The sequence below is a fragment of the Sminthopsis crassicaudata genome, chromosome 5 (assembly GCF_048593235.1).
Source record: "Sminthopsis crassicaudata isolate SCR6 chromosome 5, ASM4859323v1, whole genome shotgun sequence".
NCBI lineage: Eukaryota > Metazoa > Chordata > Mammalia > Dasyuromorphia > Dasyuridae > Sminthopsis > Sminthopsis crassicaudata.
In genome coordinates, this window is record NC_133621.1 from 39,903,868 (window position 1) to 39,929,629 (window position 25,762).

The window sequence follows — 25,762 nt, forward strand, 5'->3', positions numbered from 1 at the left end:
ACTTTTTTCAGGACTTTCTCTATAAATACCCACAATTGTAATAAGATATCCAAATAAGATCCAGTCCCATCTATACCTACATTTATTTAGTACCCTACTCTCCAATTTGCATGTTAGTGTTCCCCCATCAACAGAACTTTCTGATGTCAATTCAACATAATTACACTGAAAAACTGAGATATTTAATAACATTTTCTTTAAATGGATGATGGGGATAAAAATCTCTACAACGCTAAAATTCTCACAATCATGTAAGGATACATCCAAATAAGACAGGGAGAGCAAATCGATGGACCTGAAAGTTTAAAAATAATGAATGCTTTAGTCATATTTTAAAAATATAACACAGTAGCTCAATTTTCAATATAGAGATTGGCACACAAATAAGACAGAATGGCTGTATAATATTTATACTTCTCTCTTCCCCTCCAACTTCCCTGCATATAGAGAATATACCCAACATACTGGTTAAATCACTTTTATCAATACAGAGAAAAAAAATCCATTAAGCAATTAGGTATATCTTTCTAGCCTGAAAATGTCATTTTCCCCCAACATCTGTCTAAATCTGAGTGAGAACAAGGAATGATGGGCACTATTCACTGTCTCCTCTGAGGGAAAATTTTTGGATTCAACATGAGAAAGGTGATGTAGGGTCCTTTAAAAAAATGAAATCCTTGGGGGCGCTAGGTGGTGCAGTGGATAGAGCATCAGCCCTGAAGTCAGGAGGACCTGAGTTCAAAATCTGATCTCAGATACTTAACATTTCCTAGCTGGGTGACCCTGGGCAAGTCACAAGTTGTGCTACAATATTACAGCAATTGTGGCTGTTATCAAAAGCCAAGCTACACCTCTTGAGCCAGCACTAAGTCAGTGCCGACCCAAAAAAGGTGGCTTTCTTGTGCTGGCTCAGTGTCTCCATTTTCTCACCATTCCTTGACAATAACTTCCCATTTCTAGAATTCCTAGGTCCACTGCTGGGGTCAGAAGATTCTGCACTGAAAAAAGTGAGCTTTCAGCAACAAAATAGTTGCACTTAGTGCCTTCAGTTGGTGCTTACTTGTGATTTAGTAAAGGAAAAGCTAACTAGTCACAGAAAAAACCTTGGGAAGTGAAATGACATTTGTTTGTTTTCTTACTAGTACTACAAAATCCAAATAAGTTAAATATGCTATCATAGTAATTGATTATACTTAAAGGAACATCCTCCTCTTCTCCCAAGGCCTTCCATTCACACTCTACAGACTTATGTCCTCCTGCTACTCATCTTGTCCTGGAAACTTTTAAGCATTAGTTACTTTGAGTGCTCCTCAAGATGACCGTGAGGTTACAAAGGTTGAGCTAATTGTAATCATAACAGCCAAGAAAGTCAGAAGGGTTGCAAAGCTAGTTGGAAGAAACTCTGGGAGGCCTCTAATCCAAGGAATGATTTTCAAAATTCCCAGGTAGTGATGCTCAATGGAATTCCTGGTCCTAATTAATTGGGCTAGCAATGTTAAAAATTCAGATTCAGATTGATTTTTCAACGATCTCAAATCTTAATGATTGTTCTATCGAGCACTGGGCCTGGAGTCAGGAAGACCTGAGCCTGGATAAGTCACTTGACCCTATTTGCCTCCCTCCCAAAATAAAGTTAAAAATTAAAATAATAGGCTTTAAGAGATTCAAGTATAAACCAAAGTTAGCCATTTAGAAAAGGAGATTCCTTTTATGATCACTGAGTTCCTATTATCTATTTATCTAACTATTTAAAGTTCGTACATTTAAGTAGCTCTGATGGCCCCTTGTGGAACAGAGGGAACTCTTGAGTTTTGGCCCCAGCTTCAGGGCCCGGCTGACCAGGGTCGTTCTACAACAGAGGCAGCACATAACAATCTGCAGAGTGGAGACTTCCCTTCGTCCTGTGAGACAGAGCTACTGGTGCTATCATTAAGAAGGCTGACCAGAAACAATATCTTGTATCATGGAAATTCATGGAAAACCTATTGCTGCCACCGAAGTGCTAAACAGAGCACAGTCCAAGGTCTGATTTTTAGACCAACACAATCAATGATCTTAATAAGAACCAGTAGTGCTTAGGTCCTACACTCATCACTGATATTTGTTACCAGTGGAATGGACCGGTTTTTTTAAATTAGAAAAATGAAACAATCAGACAAATGTCTCTGGATATACTGAATCAGTTTTGAAACGTGTTTTATAATTTCTACAAAGAAGGATACTACTGTTTTGGATGGGGAAGAGCAATGAGAATTGTTCATTTGGCCAAATCTCTTTCCTGAATAGCTCAGAATTTGCAAGTGAGATTTTTCCTTAGAAAAAAATCAGCATCCAGGCAGCTGTACACAGTAGCAAAACAATCACAAAACCCTTCTGACCACAATTTTCCATTTAACCAGTCAGTTATCATTTGTATATTCCACAGCACAATTACAGAAGGATCATTTGTGCTGATGTCTCTATACAGAGAAGTCACAAGTAGTGGGTCTGATCAAGCTCTGGACGGCATAGTCTTACTACATTTCCAGTGCCAAGTAGACAAATAAAAACCATGTTCTGAAAAATGCAAAATTAAACTCAATGGCTATCAAAGAGTTTTATTCCAAAATTTATTTCAAGAGATATTTTAAAATTTATTCTGTCATCTACTGACATCTACTAATTAGAGAAGAAGATAAGTTCACACACAGAGAAAGTTTTGTATTTATAATTAAATTTCTGAATGAGAAGAATTTGTTAAAACAATTCTTCAGCTCAGAAAGATTAAAGCTGAGAGCAGATGTGCTGATTTTTTAATGAAGTATATTTAAAATAAATCAAAGACAAATTTATTTATTACCCCATGTTATAAAGTGGAAAATAAATTTAAAGAAATTTAAAGAAAAAAATAAATTGTTCCCATAATATGTTAAGGGTTTGAAAAGAATTGAGAGAAACTCATAAAATAAAGATTATTAAAAGAAATTATGGATGCTAGGGGTCAACAGTACAGAGAGCAAGCATGCCTCAGGTCATTGTCAAAGCAAATGGGTCCAAGGGCCGGATTCAGTTTCCCTTTTATTCTGCTCTTGCATCTGGATTCTGCTGAGTTCACCAATACTGGAAACTTACTATTCTTTTTCTAGTGGCTACATAGTATATTTTCCCCATTATTTTTGACATTAAAGAGTACCAAGTTTCTAAGGTAGACCATATTCTATGTATTAGATATGAGGGTAACAGACTTTATCTACTGACCACTTAGAAATGTGTTAGAATTATTAACAAATATTTGTAGCATGTGTTACCTCTGGTTGAGCAGATAATTCTCTAAGAAGATGACCATTCCATACAAATCGCTGATCTGCCTATTAGAAAATAAGTCATAAAATGAAGACCAGGTATGAATAATCATTTAATAAAGAGGATGCCAAACTTCTACAATTATCTATTAGCACAATGGAAATTAGGATTGTTTTTTTAAAAAGTTACAGTGTTAAAAACATCTTCATAGTTAAAACTCTGAAGATGGTTCCTCAAACAAATCTTAAATTTATCCTGACTAGTATTTTATCAGATAAAGAACAGTTTTCCTACAAAATGAAAGCAAATTCTTTAGCAAATTATTTAATCAATAGTTTTAACTACATGTAATATGGACAATAAGTTTTATATGTAACTTAAAATTCCTATCAGTAGTATTCTTCTTAATTGGTAATAAGTGTAGCATAGCAGACATCCAGAATTCTGAGTGGCAGTCGGACACCCTCAACAGACTAATTAGATTAAGAGCTCTAAATTACATTTGAAGTTTGACAAATTGCACTATGAGAAGGTAAGTTTATAATTACTTCAAAGGTAAATGTAGGAAGAAAGAGCCATATTATGTAAGGTCATTATGTAAATATAATTATGTAGGCTTTACAAAAGAAAAACTGGAAATGGTATTATTAGATTTAATTCCCAGAATGTATTAAAAGATATATTTCTGGTAACCTCCTTTTATTTCTATGAAAACAAAAAAAAATACTGAGTAGTATTCTCTTCTAAATGGCTATCTACATATTCATTTTACCAATGATCCTTACCTTAACTATATAAAATAAAACAATCATGACAGAGAAAACTGCTATCAATAAGAAACTTACTCTTTCCAACAGACTCATTTCTTGAAATTCTGGACTGGTGTTAGATAATCGTTGTAAAGTATGTGTCAGATCATATGTTGTTGAAAAGTAAAACCCATCCATGCTCAAGATATGGTTTATCATTGAAAGGAAGGTTTTGTTGTCCTGTAACTGGAGAAAGGGATGAATAAAATGAGATGGTTCTCATTATGCCTTAAGGAAGAATGTTTCAACAGGAAGAAAAGATATTTAAACAATTTTTTAAAAAAAATTTAAATTAAACCATTGCTAGGTTTAAAACCTGAGAGCAATCTTCTGGTAAAGTGACAGCTTTACTTCTTTTTCCTAGAAAGGTAGGTTAAGAATCCTTTTATATTATCCTCAAATGTGTTTTTATTCTCAATAGCAGAAAGGCTTCTTTCCTAAAAATACAAGAAAGGTCTTATTTGTTTGGTTGAGTTAACAAAAGAGAACTTTGCCTTTAATGCACGCATGAAATTGCTTACTAATTCCCACTTCCTATTTAACTATTTCCTCCTAGTCATTTTAGCTGTTCTCCCTAGTACTTTTATATCAGAACATTTACAAGGATTTACGAGGCAGAGATGGAGAATGCTGCCCCACAGAGGGAGAACAAGTGCTTCTGAAGGCAAAGAGCCAGAACTAGGGCAGCTTTCTCGTTTTTGCTCCTCCATATTTTTCCTTTTGTTTAGGGCAAGGCAGTTAAGAAGGAGGGCTGTGTGGCTCCTGATGGGAACAGATAACAGAGACAGACAATAGGCCTTGCTCTGGGCTCTGCCCACACAACTGAGGCAGTGGTACCTGTCATGAATTGTGAAGCATTTTCCAAGCAGCTCAAGGACCTCAAAATCCTCAATAAACCTTTACCCACATTAAGTGCCGTCGCTCACAGAACTGAGCCAGAAAAATCTGACATAAACACTCCTATCGGTCACCTCCATCCTTTTTTTTTTTTTTAAATCAAATGATTTATCATAAGCTTAATCATAAACAGCAACACATCTAATCCAACAAGCTATACCATTAACATATAAACAAATATCATAATTTTTTAGTTATTTTAGTCACTTCCTCTATCATGACTTCACCAGCAAGTGACCATTCCTTCCCATTCCTTTTCCTTTTTATAGGGTCATAGCTAATTTGTGCTTTGCAAATTTGCCTTTTCTTTTCTTTTTTTGATTTACATTATTTCTCACTAAGGCTTCTTCCTATTTCTCTGTATTTCTAATACTTGTGGCTCTTAGATATCAGCTTACAAAGTTGCTTTAATTTGCATCTTTGTGATTTAAGATTGGGCATCTGCCCAAACTAAAAAATCTATTTCTTCTTTTGAAAATTAGTTGCTCATATCCTTATACTATACATTTCAGATTAGGAATCATTAAAATTTTTGAGAGCTTTAATTAGAATTTACATATCAAGTTTTTTAATCATCATATTTGCTGATCTTTTTTTAAAATTTTGCTCTTATTTGTGTTGTACTGAGCTGTACTGATTTTCCATTTTAACATAAGTAAGTGTTTAATATTTTCTTCTATTTATTATGGGGTACAAAAACAGATGTCTAACTCATGTGACTAACAAAATGATGGAGTAGACATTTTATCTGATCTTTATGTCCTCTTAACTCCTTGCAAAAAAGCAAATACACACAAGAGATAAAGCTGTTTCAGCTAGGCTATCAAGAATCCTAATGGCAAACTAAAACATGCAGTGGTTAAATTTAACAATTTCAATGACCTGTGCCATTCCCACCCACAAACAATCCCAAGAAAGACCAGAGGCAATTGTGAATAACACAAAGCTATTCTGCACCATCAGAAGCCACAAGAGGAAACAGAGCAATGTGTTCTGAGGAGTAAAAAAGAAGCAACCCCAGCTGAAATGCTCTGCAAAGCGGAGCTTAACCATTATAGGCTTAGGAAGAAAAAAAGCAGGAAAAAGGACCGAAGAAATCTTAAAGAAAACCAGGCCTGAGGAAATGGTTTGCTTTTCAAAAACCCTGTAACAGAAATAAAAGAAAGATAAAATAAATGCAGCAACCAGGGATAATGTCTAACAACAGAAAAAGCACGAAGAAGCATCTGAAAAGGGACAGCAGAAAGCGCTCTCAGAAGGAGAGTGGAGAAAAGGACCTGAAACCTCAGGGACTCCTCCGCTTCCAGGGGACCGATATTCTAGGATGGGGCGAGCAACCACAGAATCTGCAGGAGAGGAAGAAGAGGTGAAGGAGGACAACAGGCAAAGGAAGGGGAAGCCCTGTTTTGCAGTGAGAGGGCTCCCCTGAAAGCGGCCAGAGAGAACCAGCCAGTGGCATAATTTGCAGGGCTCTGCTTGTCAGAACCATGGCCTGGGGTCATGGATACCCAAGAGCACCCAAACCTGCCAGGGGAAGGGGAGAGAAACACCCAGGAGATGGCAAAGGGTACTAATGATCTGTGCCATCAGGAGCACAGAAAAACCCCACCATGGGGCAGGATTCCCTTTATCACACAATAGAAAAAGCGGGTGAGTTGGGGGAATGAACAAAGAAATTCCATGAAAAGATGGAGACTAATGAAAGACCAAATGAGTTTAATGGCCATCAATCAAAGAAAAAATGTCTAGAATAAAAAGGCAAGATAAATAAAGTGAACAAAGATAAATCCTTTGTAGAAAAGATAACAAAATTATTTAAAAAACTAATGAATAAAACATGTTGATGGGAAGGAGGAAAAAAGGGATTGAGTGAGAAAAGAGGGGGAGAATAGAACTAGATGAATGGAAGAAAGACAAAGTAAAACTCCATAACAATCTAGGATGGAAAGGAAGGATATGATGAGGAAGAGAGGCAGTGGGGAGAAGGCTGCCTAAATGTAGAATAAGCTAAAATAATCAAAGACACAAAGTACTGTGTTTACAGAGGAAAAGAAGAAAAAAAATCTTAATTCAGAAAACAACAACAATAACAACAGTATCAGAAACACATGGAGGAAAATATAAACCTAACTCTCATAATGTGAATAGAAAAGTGACAGATTGGAGGAGAAAACAAAATGCTACAGTCTGTTGCTTACAAGAAATACATGAAAAAAGCAAGGCACACATAGAATAGAAATGAGGGGCCAAGATAAAATTTACTACATACCAAGTGAATCCAGAAATAGGAGTTGCAATCATGCTATCAAACAGGACAAAAACAAATATTCACAGAGAAACAAGGCCTTCCAAATCCATTTTTCCTTTTTTCTTCCATAGTTTAAGTTGGTCATCTAGCTGTTAACTGACTAAAATATGTGGTATGAGATATGACTCCATATCTACTTCTTGCCAAACTGCCAATATATTTTTTTTTTTGGCCACAAATCTTCATCAAATAATATAACCTTCCTGGGTATGCATTTGGTTGGATTTGTGGTATATTTATATTTGACTTATTTTCCTACTTTTTATCCAGTACAAGATAGTTTTGATAATAACCACTTTTGAAAAATTAAGTTTTAATGTCAGAGTGCAACACCACTTTAACTTGCCTTCCCACCCCCAAGTCTCCCCTCTGATAGTCTTGTCTATTTGCTTTTCCAGAGCAATTTGTTATAATTTTATCTAATTCTATGACGAAATACCTTGTTTTGAACTGGTGCTATATTAAATGTCAGTTAATTTGGGAAGCATTGCTATTTTTATTCTATTACTCTGATCAATCTATAAACAGTGACTCTCTAAGAAGTTACATCTTTATTTCAATCTTTATAGTTGGTAAAATATTGTCTTATGATGTTTTATTTAAGATAATATGTTAATAGTATGTTTGAGGGCCCTATAATTTTCTAAATGACATATTAAAATGACTTAGGCTTTATAGATGTTGATTAACTCATAAATTTTCATGTCAAAAAAGAAACTGTCATATAATGTTCTGAGAATAATGGAAATTAAGCAGTCAATGAACACATTCCTTTTGTTCTTTAAAATGTACTTCTTCCTGAAAGTCTCCTCTTCCAGTGGCCAGCTCTCCAATCAGACTGTGAACTCCTCAAGAAAAGGAGTTGGGCCTGCTTTTCTAACTCTAACCTGAGCACTCATCACAAAGCTTTACACACAGTGAGCATATAATAAATGTTCCTTCATTCAAGTCCTAAATTTGGAGCATATGTAAAAAATTGGAGATTAACATTTAAAATACGAAAATAAAAAAGTCTTAAAGCCCAAAGTTGAAATTTTCATGAAGGTTTTCTAACATTAACTGACTTCATGATGATATCTGCTTATGCTGTAATTAAGTCAAGTTGCTGTTTTACTCATTCTTAAATTTTGGTCATTCAGGGGAAGCCATAAGCAAGACTATTTAGAAGCAAAACAAAGATATCTTCAACTTATCCTATATATTTCATTGTTATAAAAGAGTACTGAATTTTCTTTTTAACTAGGGGTTTTGGAGTACTAATTTTTATTTTTAAAAAGACAATAACTAAAAACAAGAAAAAAACCACTTTGAAATCTTACTTCAAACAAAAATGTGATTTAGCTTCAAATAGTACAATTACAGATATTACATAAGATTAAATCTGGGATGAAGATGATTAGCAAGCAACTACACAGTATTTTGTTATCCATCATGGTTAAATGAAAGAGTATAGGTACTTAAAAGATGCAAAACAATTGTATGACACAAATATAATAAAATATAATTAGTCTGTTAAAAGCAATCTTAAAATGTCCAAAGGCCAAATATTTTATATTTAACTCTAGGGAATGCTTGATAATTAGGCTCAAATGTCTTAGAAGTTATTTTTCCACTATTTTTCCAGCCTTTAAAAAAAAAAAAAAAATTTTTTTTTAAATTAATGGGCTCTTACCTGAATATCAGTTAAGTGCAGCATAGTCTTCTTATATGAAAGGATATCAAAATCTGTTGCTTTCCATATTACATGATTGAAAAATTCGCCTACTTTTTTCTTTTTGGTAATTACAATAAGATAACTACCTACAAAAGCAAAGACGCATGAGTCATTCAAAAAGCAATTCCAAAGTGGAAAATAAGTCTTTTTTTTTTTTTTTTTTAAAAAAAAAGAAAGAAAAAGGAAATGATTAGAAATAAGAGTCATACCAAAACATCTTAGGAACTGTGTGTTTATGAACATGTGAGAGACGGTGGAGTAGAGTGAACAGGGGCAGAGGTGATCCCCGATAGCTGTCAGCTATGGGACCCAGGTAAGTCACTTCACTTCCAGCTATGACGTAGTCCCAGAGGCCACCTGTTCTCTACACTGACAGTTTCCTGATCAGTAGTTCTGTAACCTGATCAGTACTACTGTAACCCAGTAATACTGGGCCAAACATCCCTCTCCATTAAAAACAACAACTCCACAACACGAATTACCCATTTTTTTTTTCATTTAAGTGTCAAATGAAAGGCCACAGAACTTCTCAAAAGAGAGCCCAACGTAGTCACCAAAGCGGACTCTTACTTGGGGAGGAGAGACAAGGAAACATATCCTTTCCTCCATCGTGGCATACAGAGTACAAATGGCCACTCGTTTCAGTTTGTTGCCCAGCTCACAGGTTTGTTTGGCTTAAGACATCAAAAGAAACCAGGCGATGACCCAATATCTGCATAGCAAGACATGCAATAGCCCACATGCTCTCATGCTAACTCTTTCCTACAAAGCTTTCAAAATTGTGGGCAAAAGGGTGGATAAGGCTGTTTGCTGGCTAGGAGTTTCCATTTGAGCTAGATCTGAGTTTAGGTAGAATGGAAAGTCTTGGTGGAAGGGATTGATCTTCTTCCTCTCAATAGGGAGATAAGTTATTGTATATCTGGAAGGGGTTAAATAATAAATCCAAGTTACAAAGGCTAACTAGGAAAGGCAATAGCCCCAAGCATAAACATAAAAACTGCACTAACAACGTGGTATAACTCCTGCAACCTCCATCAATTCCTTATTCTTTGTACCCATTCCACCACTAATTTTTTTTTAATAGCTTTTTATTTACAAGATATATGCATGGGTAATTTTTCAACATTGACAATTGCAAAACCTTTTGTTCCAACTTTTCCCCTCCTTCCCTCCACCCCTTCCCCTAGATGGCAGATAGTCCCATACATGTTAAATATGTTAAAGTATATGTTAAATACAATATATGTATACATATTTATACAGTTATCTTGCTGCACATGAAAAATCTCCACTACTAATTTTTTAAAAAAACTTTTTAATTGGGAAAAAAAAATCTTAGAATTTACTAAGAATTTAAAGCTAATGGTCAAAGAATTCCAAAAATCCCAATTCAAATTAAAATCCCAAAGGTTTTAAAATGTAGCCTTAAGCCTACAACAGCCTCAAAATACAGTGATCCCAAATTGCTAATATAATATAATAAATTACTACCTGAGACCTATAAAAAGTGCTGTATAATCTATTTGTTATCTACTAATTCTTTTATTTGCATAATCCAGCTGATTTTTCTTACCTGCTACCAGTCGGATTGTGCCCAAGATACCAAATATTGGTCTTGTAACAGCTGATGGAGGAACATCTTTCTTCACTAGAAGGAAGAAGAATCAATAAGCATTTATTAGGCTTTCCCTGTGTTAATAGCTGCGATTACAAACAAAGATTAATCAAAGTGGAAACAGAAGACACCTCTCTCTACTACTTTTAGAAGAGTGGGAAGTTCATGGTGTGAACCACTGCAAATATTTTCAGATTGTTTCAATATCTTGATCATTTTCCTGATTTTTTTTCCTCCTCTTCCTCCTTTTCATTAAAAAAAGCTTTTTAATTAAATGGGATGGCTCTCAAGGAAAAAAGTACAGGAATGTTGGGAGATGGTCAGGCAATTAGACAAGTGTCCACATGCCACATTCAAAGTGGAGGGAAGGTCATTTTGGAGGAGAAGGGCCTAGCAGTTGGCGAGACTGGGAAAAGCCTCCTGCAGCTGGCACCTGAGCTGTCTTTTACAGAAGGCAAGAATTCTGAGAAGTGGAGGAAAGAAAGAAGGGTGCCCAGGCCTGGGGGCCGTCTACAGGCATAAGGAGCAGCAGGAAGGCCACAGCCTGCAGAAGGGAATAATGCTCAAGAAAAGGGGCCAGACTGGTCCTAAAGGCTCACTTCTGGGGTGGGGGGAGAGAGGGGAGGAAGCCACAGGCCCGTATTTCAGGGAAACCACTGAAGACTGAGGGGTGAGACTACACAGAATAATCCGATGGGATGCCATCCAAGGACAGCAGTTAAACATTTGGAATTCAGTTTAGTTTGGCTCCAAATCAGTTTAATTAAATCATCACAAACTTAAAATGGCTCCCATTCTGGCCACCTTGGCCAAGCTTACCATCTCAGCAGAATAGAAAAGCACAAGAAAGCTTCCAGAGGAAAGCTGATTTCATGGCCTACAAGCACAGGCCTACTATCACGGGCCTACAAGCATGGGCCTACTATCACAGGCCTATAAGCATGGCCTATAAGCAGTCTATTATCATGGGCCTACAAGCATGGCCAAAAGCACAGCCTACTATCACAGGCCTATAAGCATAGCCTATAAGCACAGCTTACTATCATGGACCTGCAAGCATAGGCCTACAAGTATGGACCTACAAGCACAGGCCTATAAGCATGGCCTATAAGTCTACTACCATGGGCCTACAAGCATGGGCCTACTATCACAGGTCTACAAGTATGCCCTATAAGCACAGCCCACTATCATGGGCCTACAAGCATGGCCTATAAGCACAGCCTACAAGCACAGGCCTATAAGCATAGCCTATAAGCACAGCTTACTATCATGGGCCTACAACCATGGCATATAAGCACAGCCTACTATCATGGGCCTACAAGCACGGGCCTACTATCACAGACCTATAAGCACAGCCTACTATCATGGGCCTACTATCATAAGCCTATAAGCAGAGACCTATAAGCATAGGCCTACTATCACGGGCCTACAAGCATGAGCCTACTATCACAGGCCTACAAGCATGGCCTATAAGCACAGCCTACAAGCACAGGCCAACCCTAACAATCCTGCAGGCATCCACTGGCACCACTGGCTGTGGCACCACCAGGTTGCACTAGGCTTATGCCTCAGCTTTGCCACAATCAAAGTGTCGCTCAGCAGCACCTGGAAAACTGACAGGAGACTGCTACCTCCCACCAACCATGCCAATGAGGTGGCAGGCTGGCCCAGGTTCACACTGCCCAGATTCTGGTCAGGATTCATATGGCAGGCGCAGGCCCACACCACAGAGCAGCGCAGGGAAGTCGTGGAGCCAAGTCTGCTTTTTCCAGTGACTCTCTACCACTTTTAGCTCTGGGTACACTTTAGGTAGAAGACAACAAGTACGGTTCTGAAAGGTCTTAGGACTTTCCACCCATGAAGGGAAGCTGCAAATGGGGAGATTTAAGTTTGACAATAAAGAAGAAGTTTCCAGGCAACTCAGCTGCCTAAAGGAGGCCTGGAAGGCTGGGGGAAGTTTCCTCTTCACTGTAGGCTCCACTAGACAAAAGCTGGATGACCACCAGTTGGATATTCTAGAGGGTGCTTTTGGTTCAGAGACAGGTTGGACTAGTTGGTCTCTAAAATCCCTTTCACCTGTGAGATTGTAATAACAAAAAATTGTGGTTCACGACAAATGTTTATGCCTGGAGAAATTCTACATTAATGTGAAAAGAAATTCAGAAAAAAACTTAAGTGCTAATGACATTGTGTTTTATATTAGATATAAAATCACATACAACATTTGTATTGTGTAGCAATTCCTCAATGTGGAAATAAACTTAATTTTCTATATTTTTCCCTAGTATTTGCTTAAGCACTCTTATATTCCACATATCCAGACAGTCTATGGCAATTTAAATAGATTCCATAAATATATCCAAAAGTGTTCAGAAGCCCAAATAGTTTGGAAAGCACCAATTAAATATTCATTCCTGTATGTAGATTTAAATCTTTCACTTTTAAGTTTTGTATTACAAAAATTCACTTGTTAATGGTTTTACAGTTTGATATAGAACCTTCTTTTTTGCAGGCTATATGGGAATGATCTTTTATATCTTAATTCATAATATTTTAAAAATTGTTAACAATAATTCTAGTTAATCTATCATTTTAAAAAATTAGTATATTTAACACCTAGAAAGGAAAGCAAGGTCATCTCTTAAATAAAAGACTGAAAAATGCTCAGAGAAATAAATCTGGTTGTACAACATTTTGGTGACATCAATGTGGCATTCTAATGAGAACAATACTCTTGTATTGTATATTTTCATTTACTTATTTCATCATCAATAGTGGTCCCATACAATCATAAAAATCTTTAAACAAATAAAAACACACTAAGATCCTATCAGCAAATTTTCTATAAAAGTCACTGGAGAAATGGTTGTCAATTTACAATAATCTTCCTCACCTAACCACAAAAATAATTACATTTTTAAAATGATTTTTAAATAAAAAGATACAACCTGAAATCTTTTCAATGGTATTTTTCTTTCAGATACAATATCAAAATTATGTTAATACCTATTACAAATAAAAGCCTAAATAGAAAAATATGTATGGAAAACAGTGATAAGACATTTTCTAAAAGGCATCCATAGCAAATTCAAAGCTATTTTGGAATTTTCCTGACTGCAACATTGTAAGTAGCCTTCCCTCCCTATTCTCCATGTACCTGTGAGGGTCACCTCTGTGGAGACACGATCAATGGCAAGCACGTCATCCACTCGGTCATCACAAGGCTCGACGTAAAATTTTTCTGGGGTCACATGCCTGAGAAGAAATTAAAAGCCCCATAAGAAAAAAGAACATTTTGTGTTTTAAGTTCTTTCCTCCCATTTCAGCAATTAAGAACTTCTTTATTCATGGTTACATTTTCCCAAGATCCCCACAAAGGAAGATTTACAATCTGGTACAGCTTTCTTTCACTTAGTTAAATTAGAAAGTACTCCAGTTTTAATCATCTCCTGGAAAGGTATAAATGATTTACTTCAAACCCAAAGCCCTTCATGTCCAACCCAATTCAGTACCAGAACCATTAGTGGAAAAGTTTTAACAGAACATTTCCTTAAAAGATTTTTGTTATTTTTAAAGCATCGTGAAATCAGCTTAATGTAAGATTTATTTTCATGATTATTTTCAGCCCTGACTCTCCACGGCCCCATTTGGGGTTTTCTTGGTAAAGCTGCTGCAGCAGTTTGTTTGTTCTTTCCTTCTTCTGATCATTTGACAAAGAAAGAAACTGAGGCACACAGTCTCCCAGCTAAGGGTCTGAGAGCACATCCCGAGTACAGACCAAGCCCTGCTATGCCCTGTACCAATCAGCTGCTGGTTACATGATCCTGGGCAAGTCACTTAGCTCTGTCTGCCTCCGTTTCCTCATCTATAAAAATGATCTGGAGAAGGAAGTGGAGAACCCCCTCAGTTCTTAGCCAAGAAAACCCCACTGGGGTCACAGAGAGCCAGGCGAAGCACCCCACGCAGTCTCCTGGTGTGGAAACGTGATGACGTGCCTGAGTTGGACACATACTCACCGGCCAGAGACCACTGTGGGCTGCTGAGGGGCCATAGTCCGTGTGAGGACAGAGAATAGACAGCCCATTCAAACAGAAATGGAGACTCCTGGCTGAGAAAACCTCAAATGGATTTGTCTGTGCTGTGCTGGATTTTAATCTGTTTGTTACACTCTGGCCTGAGTCCTGCAGCACCCGGTGGTCTGCTAGCCCCTGCGGCAGGTGAGCTTGAAGCCTTTGACTGGCAGGTTAAGACAGCAGACACTCTCACACACATAGGGCAAAGGGCAAAGGACAGCAACCAGAAAGCCCATCGAGAAGAGCTTGCTGCAGCTACATGAGATGAAGAAAGCCTTCAGGAGAGGCTCTGACTGGGCTTGAGGAGAAGTCTTACAATTGGACAGGAGGTGATGGAGGCAACTGGGAACAGGGCCACTCTGCATGGCATGAAGAGTGCGCCTGACCAGCCAGGAGCCCACTCTGCCTGGGCCTTGTAAGCCTCGGTTCTTCCAGTTGTAAAATGAGGAGCTGGGTCTCCATGATGTCTGAGGCTCTTGCCAGCTTTAGCAATATACAACTTTATGGTTTTTGTTCTGGTGGTTTGAAGGTTTCTGAGTAACCGGGGTAAGGAGTAAGGCCAGGAAAGCAGGTTAGGAGGTAGCAGAGAGAGGTACTGTAAAACTACCCGTTAAGAAGTTTCACATAGCAGCAGAAAGCTCAGTGGGGAGTCTATTGCACTCTCACTATGCTGCTAACTATATCTCTAGACTCTTCTTCACTGTCCAGCATACGTCAGCACGTCAGGGTTCCATGATTTTGCTGGAATGGGATCTCCCTCTAGCAACAGGTATTTAAAAATCCACATTTGGGGAGTTTAGTCCAAGAACTGCTTGAAGCTCTTTGGTGAATTCATTTAAAGAACATATTCTGTGTAAGCATAAACTGCAATGAATCAGCCAATCAAACCAGGCATTACCCACAGCACTCTCTAAGGCCCAGTGTGCCAATAATGCAAATAACACTGCCTCGAAAAGCTCACAAAGAACCACCACGAGAAAATTTTGGAAGGAAGTAACGTCTTCAGACCTAATACGGTTATCACTGCTTTCGATTTAAAGATTATGAGCCTTCCCCTTCTCCCCCAAACACCAAAAAACTTAAAAATTCCAAAATACTCTGAAATGGCACCAGATACAGCAAACATCTTGCTACATTACTCCAGAAAAAGCTGTGTGAGGGCTGTAATTTGTGCTTTGTTACCTTGCGCTGGACAGTTTGTACAGTGCAGGGGTTTCTTCAAGTGGCCCCAAATTGTTGTGTGAATCAATGCTTTGTTTTATACCAAAAGAAAACAAAAACACACAAATGCTTACCTACCTGAGAACACACACAACTAGCTTAGCATCTTGCATATAACACAGGTGCTTCATAAAATGTTTGTTCTTAACTCTGAGAAACGAATGTGGAATGCTTGCATTTTTCTTTTTCCTCCCAGGTTATTTTTACCTTTCTGAATCCCATTTTTCTTGTGCAACAAGAGAACTGTACAAATATGTACACATATATTGTATTTAAGATATGTCTTAACATGTTTAACATGTATGAGACTGCCTGCCATCTAGGGGAAGGGGTGGAGGGAAGGAGGGGAAAAGTTGGAACAGAAGTGAGTGCAAGGGTCAATATTGAAAAATTGCCCATGCATAAGTTCTGTCAATAAAAAGGTATAATAATAATAAAAAAATGTTTGTTCTTAGACTGAATAAAACGCAATGATTAAAACAAGCAAAAAACTGTAGGCAAACAAAGTTGCTTAAATAGTCAAGTCTCTCTCCCCAGGAGCTCTCTACTTGTACCAGACCTCCATTGCTTGACTGATTCTTGATGTCTCAACAAATCATTCATTTCCATTTGTTCAGTTCTAATGGCCTGACTTTCCATTTTACATTCTGGACAGACTGCAATAGGACTGGGTCAGTTCTGTGATTCTGGACACTTGTTCTGCCCCTTGCATTCACCTAAGCTATTCCCAGGCCTGAAATGTCATCCTCCTCAGGTGTGCTTTTAAGAATCCTTATCTTTCTTCTCAAGTGATACAGTTGCTACCTCCCAAGCCAAGTTTTCCCCAGGCTCTATCCATTTTCAAATTGCCTCAAACTTATTTTTCCATGCACATCATATCCTTTTAGTAGGATACAAACTTTTTACTGAAAAGGATTATTTTTTTCCCTTTTTATCTCTAGCTCCTATAACAATGCTCAGTGCACAGGAGGTTTTAGTAAGTATATGATAAACAGGAAAACAAAAACAAGTTACACATCATTATTTTGTACCAAAAAAACCCTGCTGGTTTGAGTCAACAAGAATTAACAATTAATAAGGGCTAACATTTATGCCAAGAACTGTGCTAAGCGCTTTATAAATATTATCTCATTTGATTCTCAAAACAACTCTGCTAGCCAGGGATTGTTATTATTCCCATTTCACAGATAGGGAAAATGAGAGGTTAAGTGACTTGCCCAGAATCATACAAGTAGGACATACTGAGGACAAATTTGAACTCAGTTCTTCCTGACTGCGGATCTAGCCCGTTGGCCACCTGACTGCTTAATTGTAATGGTTTAAAGGGAAAATGACTTACGCAAAGTCAGGTAGCCAAGGTTTTTCACTCGTAATGAACTATTTGTTTGAGTCTGAGGCCCACTTGATTAATAATCTTTGACCCTCCCACCTTGAATATCTACAAAAACAGCAATAAAAAGTCCTATTTACTTCACAGAGTTCTTGTGGGGATGAGAAAACAGATGTAAAATTGTTTTTTATAAAGCATGAAGAACAGTTAAGTATGATCTCTTTTTATTGTTATTAATAAAATGATGTCCTTTATTTCACCCATTAGAAATGTCACCAATATATGTGAAAAGACTCTACTAAAGGCACTAAAAAGAAGATAATTAATTCAAACGAGACCATGATCTTGGAATCTTAATCATCACTTTAAAAATGCAATTAGATACTTCAAAAATTTTTGCCACTTATACATTCTCAAGATGGTTCTGAATAACCTGTCAGAGCCTCAGACAACTCAAAAGACTTCTCAGTTAAGAGCATTCCCACACTGACGAAATTCTATTTTACACAAAATAACTCTCCAAATTCTTCAAAACAAAACTTTAACATCATTTTCCTTCATAAAACACACAAGAGTTTAATAAAAACTCGGCCAACATTCAATTCCATAACTATTTATTATTAAGTCCCTTCTACATGTATATGATATCCACAAACAATCAACAAAGCATTAAGTTTGTGCCAGGCATTGGGCTCAGATACAATCTCTACTTAGAGGAGCTTACATTAGTGGGAGACAAGTCAGTATACCAATATATACAGCATCAACATAAAACGAATAAATGTAAATATTCACGAGCTAAACACAAGGTTAGCTCTGGAAAGCTGGAAGGTGTTGAGATGAGCTTAAAGGAAGTTAAGCTGTTTTAAAGAGTGGAATGAGGTATCCCATTGAAGGGGTAAGAAGGGAGGGCACTGGGGCCAGCTAGGTGGTGCAGTGGATAGAGCACTAGCCCTGAAGTCAGGAGGACCCGAGTTCAAATCTTAACACTTGCTAGGTGTGTGACTCTGGGCAAGTCACTTAAACCCAATTGCCTCAGCAAAAAAAAAAAAAAAAAAAAAAGGAGAGAAAGAGAGGAGGAGGAGGAGGAGGAGGAGGAGGAGGAGGAGGAGGAGGAGGAGGAGGAGGAGGAGGAGGAGAAGAAGAGAGGGCACAGCACCTATGTGGGACAGCCACTGTGAGGTATGGAACAGAGAAAGGACCACTGGCTAGATCACAGCAGTTGGGAAGGAGTGCAATGTTTGAGCCTGGAGTTTGAGCTGGAAAGGCTGAGCCCTGAATGGGAAAAGGGTGTTAAAAGCTAAACTGGAGGTCCTAAAAGAGATTCATCATTACTCAGGAGTAAATGGACAAATACTGTCTCCTGCCTGGACTCTGGATACTCAGAGATCACCCAGTGACCATTACCTGTATCTGAGAAGGACACTGCAATGGGCAAGGAGCTGGGTCCAGAAAAGGATAGAACAGGGCTTGTGAAGACCTCGACTTTACCTCTCCAATAGGGTCTATCTTTGAATACTCATATTCACCAGTGATGTTTTATAGTTAGGAGTCAAGAGACAGACAATGCAGTCTCCAAAAAATTTGAGTTGAGGATCAAGCCCAAGGACAAAGAAGTTCTTGGTGGGAATGGGCAGAGCAAAAAATATTACAAAGGAAATATTCAGAGAAATAAATGGCCAGAAAAAAAGGGATGGGCCAGATACAAAGTAAGAACAAGGGACTAGACAGAACACATAGAAACGCTTACTGTGTTTTGGGCATGGTTAACCATGTTTACTCATTTCTTTCCATCTTTACAAGATGTCCTGGTACAAGTTTATGATAGCCTAGAGTAGCATGGACAACAATCTGATCACTAAAGGGAATGCCCAAGTCAATAATATTATAGTTCCATTGAATCTCTAAGTTATGTACAAGATCCCACACTAACTGCCAAGGCCACAAAGAAAAAAATGAAAACCAGTCCACATCTGCCCTCTGAGAATTGGAGTTCTGCCTTTCTGAGCCACATGAACAATATATATTCTGATCAAAAAACATGGTTAATGATGATTAGTGGACTTTCTTCATGAGTGACTGCAGCTTACTGTGAGTACAGAACGCCTTAATGCTAAGACAATGTTAATATATCAGATATGTAGGAAGTCTCAAATATGGAATTATACACTTTTTTTTTTTTAAACCACCGTACTTATCCTGAATAACCTACAAGTTTAGATAGCTAAGCTTTAAATAGAACCAAAGATTTGGAATATTAAAATTCTGTTCAGGGGCAGCTGGGTGGTAAAGTGCCTAGAGCACCATCCCTAGAGACATCTGACATTTTCTAGCTGCATGCCCCTGATTGCCTCACCAAAACAAAACAAAAACCCCTGCCCAAAAAATTCCATTGAAACATTGCTCACATACACATGCATAATCTGATGAATCACTTATGAATTCTTATGAATCATTTTTGTACAAATAACTACAATCTCAGTATATTCTTAGGAGCCACTTTTGAATAATTAGATAATGAATCATTCTTTAAAATTAGCATGAACAGATAAACAAATTTTCCAGATAAATGGAGAATCGCTCTAACTACCAAAACACATAATCATTTTTGATGGAAATGCTTCTGAGTATTGTCTATTCTTGCCCTCTGCAGCTATAAACACAGAAGCCCTCACTGGCTTGTTGCATTCCCTTTTCCAAAAAGGGGCTGTCCTACACTGTAGTGAGGTGGTAGCTCAGGGGCAGCTGGTGAGGGCTGGTCTTCCTGAGTTTTCCACTAAGTCTGGTCATCACTTTACACAGCCAGGGGTGGACCATGACGGTTCTTGCGGGCCACTTTATCTTGCCCACAATTCTAAGCCAATAAACTGAGTGAAGAGCATCCGTGCCAACTATATTAAACTGGGATGTGGTGTTTCTGTGCTTCTGATGCTCAACAGAGTTCACCAGTGTGCTGTGCTCTTGCTGTCCTTTGCAAAGATTATTGAAAAATAACCAGAAACTAATTCTCTAATAAACTTCTGGATGAAGCCTCGTACAAAGCAATGCTCAGTGTGCTTGAAAGCAGGATGTGTGGATTCTGCTGCCTGCTTACATGGAAGAGGGTGTTAGCTTTTAATGTTATTGCCATTTGAAGTCAATTAACTGAAAACCAAGTTTTCTTACACAGACAAGCATTAGGCTGCTTAGAATAATTATTGCATTCCAAAGTTCACTTATAAATTAAATTTCTGAAAGGTGAAACCGACATCTTAATTTATTTTCAGTATAAATAAAAATCACAGTTATCACATGTTTCCACAGTGGGGAAAAATTCCTTAACAATCTTGTTCTGGGAAAGTTTCCCCACAGAAGGATGCATTTTCTGCTTGGAGCTGAAGCCGGCACCTCCGACTTCCTTTGGGCAACATTCCCCTGCTTGCAGGATCGGTATTGAGCAATCTAATTTCTTTCTCCCTCCCTCCATCAGATAATAGCAATTACTAGGATCTCTAGATTCCCCCAGCTCAAGCTCACAGCCACCTTCTGCTTCTTTCTCCCATGCACAGTATTTGTAAATATCTAGCAATGTCAGAATGCCCCTTACATTTCCCCTCCTTCCTCACTTTGTGAGGAACGTTCTTTCTCTCCATTTCACAAAGGCACATGGGTCGGTTGCCCCTATAAATTCTGCTTAGTAGCCTGGAATCATGGAATTTGCCTAGCTAGCTTTACAAAAGCCATCTAACACTTGTCTCACACTACAAAATTTAAGGGGAATTTATTTATTTGTATAAGAATAGAAAGTTAACAAGTCCCAAATGTAAGGGGTAGCTGAGAAAATGCCTATAAATGAGAACTTTTTCTTTGCTTCAATTTTAATTCCACTTTAAAATAAGCTTACACACTTTAAAAGGCACATCAACCTTTTAAATACTGTCAAAAAGCAAGAGTCGCTAAATGTTATGTTAAAGGGTGATTTAATATTATGTAAGGTAAAAGGAAACTACGGACAAGATTATATAGAATGAAAATGTCATGGAGAGAATAGCTACTCTGATGGCATCACAGATGTATCCACGTAGGGATCAAAAAGAATGGACTGGGAAGATTCTTAATTTTGCATCAAAAAATTATATCCATACTTTGTGAAAATTAGTAATTCATGCTCTTTTCACTATGCTCCCACTGAACACCCCAATATTAAATGCTGCACTAAGAACAAGATTTTGTTGGGGGGGGAGTTGCAAAATATTAATTTAGAGACATTAATTGATCAAAACCTAATATTTAGTACTGCGTTTATGCATGACATATATCAATATATTTGCTATGCAATTACCTGTTCTTCATTTAATAAACTGGTCCAAAAAGTCCACCATGGGAGGCTGAACTACTATGATGATAGATTTGGTTGACAGTCACACTTGGTTCCTTAATTCCTCCCAATGAGGCCATTTGAGGTGTGAAATCCCTACAAGGAGGGGAAAACTTCATGTAGATGTGTTATTATTTCTGTTATTTTATTTTTTTTTTTTAGTAAATGTGTTTCAAAACTAATTCCATCAATACTTTGACTTTTTCCTTCTGTATGGTGAATTTTCACTTCACAAGAAGATAGTTCTTAATACTAATTATCTCCCCCCCCCACCCGCCCCGGGGCTGGGGTTAAGTGACTTGCCCAGGGTCACACAGCTAGGAAGTGTTAAGTGTCTGAGACCAGATTTTAACTCAGGTCCTTCTGAATTCAGGGCTGATGCTCTATCCACTGCGCCACCTGGCTGCCCCTAATACTAATTCTTAATATTAAGAACATCTCGCCAAAAAGAATTATCAACATGACATGAAGACAACTTTTAAAAGTATAACAAAACAAAATCTATATTATTCTATTAGATAAAGCATAGGAGACATTGAATAAGTATTTGTTGGAGGAGAAAATAAAGCGTACTTAACAATCTTAGTATAGGCAGTTCTGATGATCAAAGCTACAAATATATAATTTTATAACGAGCTACAATTCTTAATAAGTTCATTCTTTTTCTTATCAATGGGAAAAACCAATGATTGTTAGCACCATTTTCCTATTCTGAGCTCTCTTCTTGTCGATGCTGATGATGAAAAGTATGAACACTTGTACTGAGAACCTAAGCACCGGGTTCAAAGCTCCCTCTGGGTACTATGGAGAATCCTCTCACAGAGAACTGTGGCTCGGCTAACAAGAGAACAAATGGCAGCCGTGGTCCCACATGGGCAGGAATGGAAAGAACATGGGCTGGAAGCTCTAGCTTAGAGGCCAGAGTTAACACTGCCAGACAAATGTCACAAAGGAGGCCAAAGGCTGAGGGGAAAATCATGTTTAAATTTGACAAAACTATTCTAGCCCCGGTTTTGAAGAAGCAAACAAGTGACAGGAAAGGGGGCCGCTGTTCAAGTGTTTCCAGTCAAATCTGACTCTCCGTGATCCCCTTGGGGTTTCTTGGCAAAGATTCGGGAGGACTTTGCCATCTCTCTCCAGCTCCTTTTACAGCTAAGTGTGACTCAGGAAAATGAGCCTTGCTGACTCCAGGCCCAGGGCTCTCTGCACCAGCCCCCAGGCCCCCGGGAAAAGTGGGTGTTTACCAACTGAAGAATGGCTAAACAAACCAGAGAGAAAAACCTGAAGAGCTCCAAGAAACCTGAGAAGACGTGGGGAGGCCGAGGCACTACAAGAAGCAAATGAGCACAACCGGGAGGGCAATTTAGAGAATGATCCCCCTGTCTGAAGTCTGCCGGATGAGGAGCTGCTCTCTGCAGAGGAAGGGGTGCTCCTGGGATGCTTCTGTTCTTGGAGAGGCCCTCGTTTCACAGGAGGGAGTCTGTGCCAAGTGACCTCAGGACCCCATACCCGAAAAGCTCCCAGAGAGGGCACCATTAGGGAGCAAGGGCCACACCGAGTTTCAGAACAGAGAGAAAGGCCTGGTTAAGGACTTGGCAGTGCAGGGTAAGGCACCTGAGGTGTTCCAGGGGACCAGCCCCTGGGAGGGAGGGCTGTCCAGCCACCTTTGGGACCAGCCCCTGGGAGGGAGGGCTGTCCAGCCACCTTTGGGACCAGCCCCTGGGAGGGAGGGCTGTCCAGCCACCTTTGGGGCCCCCTTCCCCCACCACTGCCCCAGCAGCGCCCAGACTCCTCAGGCTGAAGGTGAGCAGCAGACTCTACCCCAAGTGAGGAAGACTTTGCCGGCAGAAGGGAAAATGAGAACCACTTGTTCCAGGCCGTGACAGTGGGTCCTATGGAGCACTCAAGAGGTGCCGCCAGAGTCACCACAGGCCATCCCCAGGCTCCTGACTGTTGTCCTCCCCAGAGAGAGGCAGATGGTAACTCCCTGCCCAAGCCAGGACAAGGTGGCTCCTGCCGAAGGACCCGAAATAAGGGCAAGGTCTCCTGGGGAGCCCACCTCCAGACCCCCCCCCATCTTACTGAGAAAACAGAGATCTGGGCTCTGGCCAAGGTCACCCAGGCCTCCGGGTCTGAAGGACAAAGGCCAACCACTTTCTTCTAGTCCTGGATTTTCAGGTTCTCTCCCCTACCCCTTTTCTCCCTTTCTCACTCTCCACTCCTTGCCTCAATCGCCTTTCCCTGCACTCCTCTTACTTCTTCCCCCAATAACATAATAAATAGAATACACACTAGCCTTGTACCTTCCAGCTCCTTTTCTGAATTTAAAAAAAAAAAAAAAAAAAAAAAATCATGGCCAGGACTCCCATAACAACATATTAATATTCTTATACTTGTGATAAATTTCCCCAAATAGATTCACTGAAAAATAAGATTTAAATAATGATATTCAAGTTTTCAGAGACTTATTTTTCTGAGAAGATAGCTGAATTAAGTTGCTTCTTGTAAATGTCTTTGGATTGACCTCTCAACCCTCTCTTTTTCTGTTTGTTTTTGAGTCAATAGAGGTTAAGTGACTTGCTCAGGGTCACACAGCCAGGAAGTGTCAAATGTCTGAGAGCAAATTTGAACTCGGGTCTTCTTGCCTCCACGGCTGGTGCCCTATCTATCTACTTTGCCATCAAACTGTCCCCCCCCCTCCCGCCTCAATCTGCTCTTTTTTAAAGCTCTCAAAGTAGTTTTGTATTTGAGAGTCACTTTTCCTTAGATATGAGAGAAGGGAGGATGAATTATAAGAAATGATAAAAATCTTTTAGTTGGAGACAATAATTTAAAACAAGATTTGAAAATGTATGAATCATATTTTTAGTCTGATCAGAAAAGGGATCAAATTTTACACTAAATATTTGATGTGTTGGGGCAAGTAGGTGGCACAGTGGATAGAGCACCAGCCTTGAATTCAGGAAGACCCTAGTTCAAATCTGGTCTCTCACACTTCCTAGCTGTGTGACCCTGGGCAAGTCACTTAACCCCAGCTTCGGGGGGGGGGAAATTTGATGTGTTTTTCCATAAAAACATAAGTTAATATGAGTATATTAAATATCAAGCATAGAGGGTAAATTCACATATTATTGCTATTTTAGAAATAAGGCTCAAGGCTCAGGACTTAAAATGTAGTTCAAGATTTGTATACAAAACTATTTGGTCAACAGGGATGTTTAGCCACATTCTCAATGTGCTGGGCAACTTTCTAGAATAATTCCCTTTCATATTATAAGAATAAGTCTTCTGAGAAGTGGGAAGAATGAAGCGGTTTATATACTTTCAGATATAACTGATGTATTTGTTGGTTTTGTTGAGCTTTTTTTTTCTTTAATAAAATCTACAAGAAAAAACCTGCTAGGGAAGAGAGAAATTTAGCAATAAAAATTAGTGATATAAAGAAATAAAAGCATCAGTAAAAATGAATCAAGATCCTTTATAATACAACATCCATATTTCCATAAGATACAATGGGGAACATCAACATTTTTCAAAAGAAAATTGTATTAAGTCACCAAAAAGCTCATGGCAACAATAACATAACCAATTTTTCTCCTTTGTTTGACCTATGAAAGTAAGCAATTAAGAGAGCTGGTCCATTCAAACCAGTGAGAGTCTACAAATCTTCTGAGAATTTTTTTATTCCCTTTTATTAAAAAGATTTAGTACTCATTGTTGTGTCTGCTGGATATCTAATTGATTAAAAGCCAGTCTCCTCTGAGTGAGAATCAAGCATAGTAGTTTCACCTTTTTGTGTTGTGGTTTGCTTGATTTTTCTCTCATGTTTTTCCCCCCCATTGATCGGATTTTTCTAGTGCAGCGTAACGTACAGAAATATGTTTAAAAGAACTGCACATGTTTAACCTACATTGAATTGTGTGCTGTTGTGGGGAGGAGGGGAAGTGGAGGGCAAGAAGGAGAAAAAATTGCAATACTATTGCAAGATATTACAAGGATGTATGTTGAAAACTAAGTGTGTATCTGGGGAGGAGGGGAGAAACACACACACACACACACACACACACACACACACGCATTTTAAAAGCCTGTCTCTGTTAACATTAACTACCCCTAGCTAAAACCTGATTCATGGAATGATAGTAGTAAGATTTTT

The 25,762-nt window shown here is 38.5% G+C and overlaps 1 protein-coding gene across 2 annotated transcripts in view; it reads right to left on the reverse strand.

Annotated features, from left to right (window-relative positions):
* SACM1L (SAC1 like phosphatidylinositide phosphatase) overlaps positions 1–25,762 on the reverse strand; it is a 50,534-nt gene that overhangs the window by 18,722 nt on the left and 6,050 nt on the right. Inside the window, exons 2-8 of one of the 2 annotated variants that reach the window (XM_074271331.1) lie at positions 21,571–21,702; positions 13,783–13,880; positions 10,584–10,658; positions 8,969–9,096; positions 4,128–4,277; positions 3,288–3,347; positions 262–295 (exon numbers count right to left, since the gene is read on the reverse strand). In XM_074271331.1, the coding sequence (XP_074127432.1) occupies positions 262–295; positions 3,288–3,347; positions 4,128–4,277; positions 8,969–9,096; positions 10,584–10,658; positions 13,783–13,880; positions 21,571–21,581 (556 nt within the window). In that variant the 5' untranslated portion in view covers positions 21,582–21,702. The remainder of the gene's footprint in view (positions 1–261; positions 296–3,287; positions 3,348–4,127; positions 4,278–8,968; positions 9,097–10,583; positions 10,659–13,782; positions 13,881–21,570; positions 21,703–25,762) is intronic. The other variant, XM_074271330.1, reaches the window with a different exon arrangement.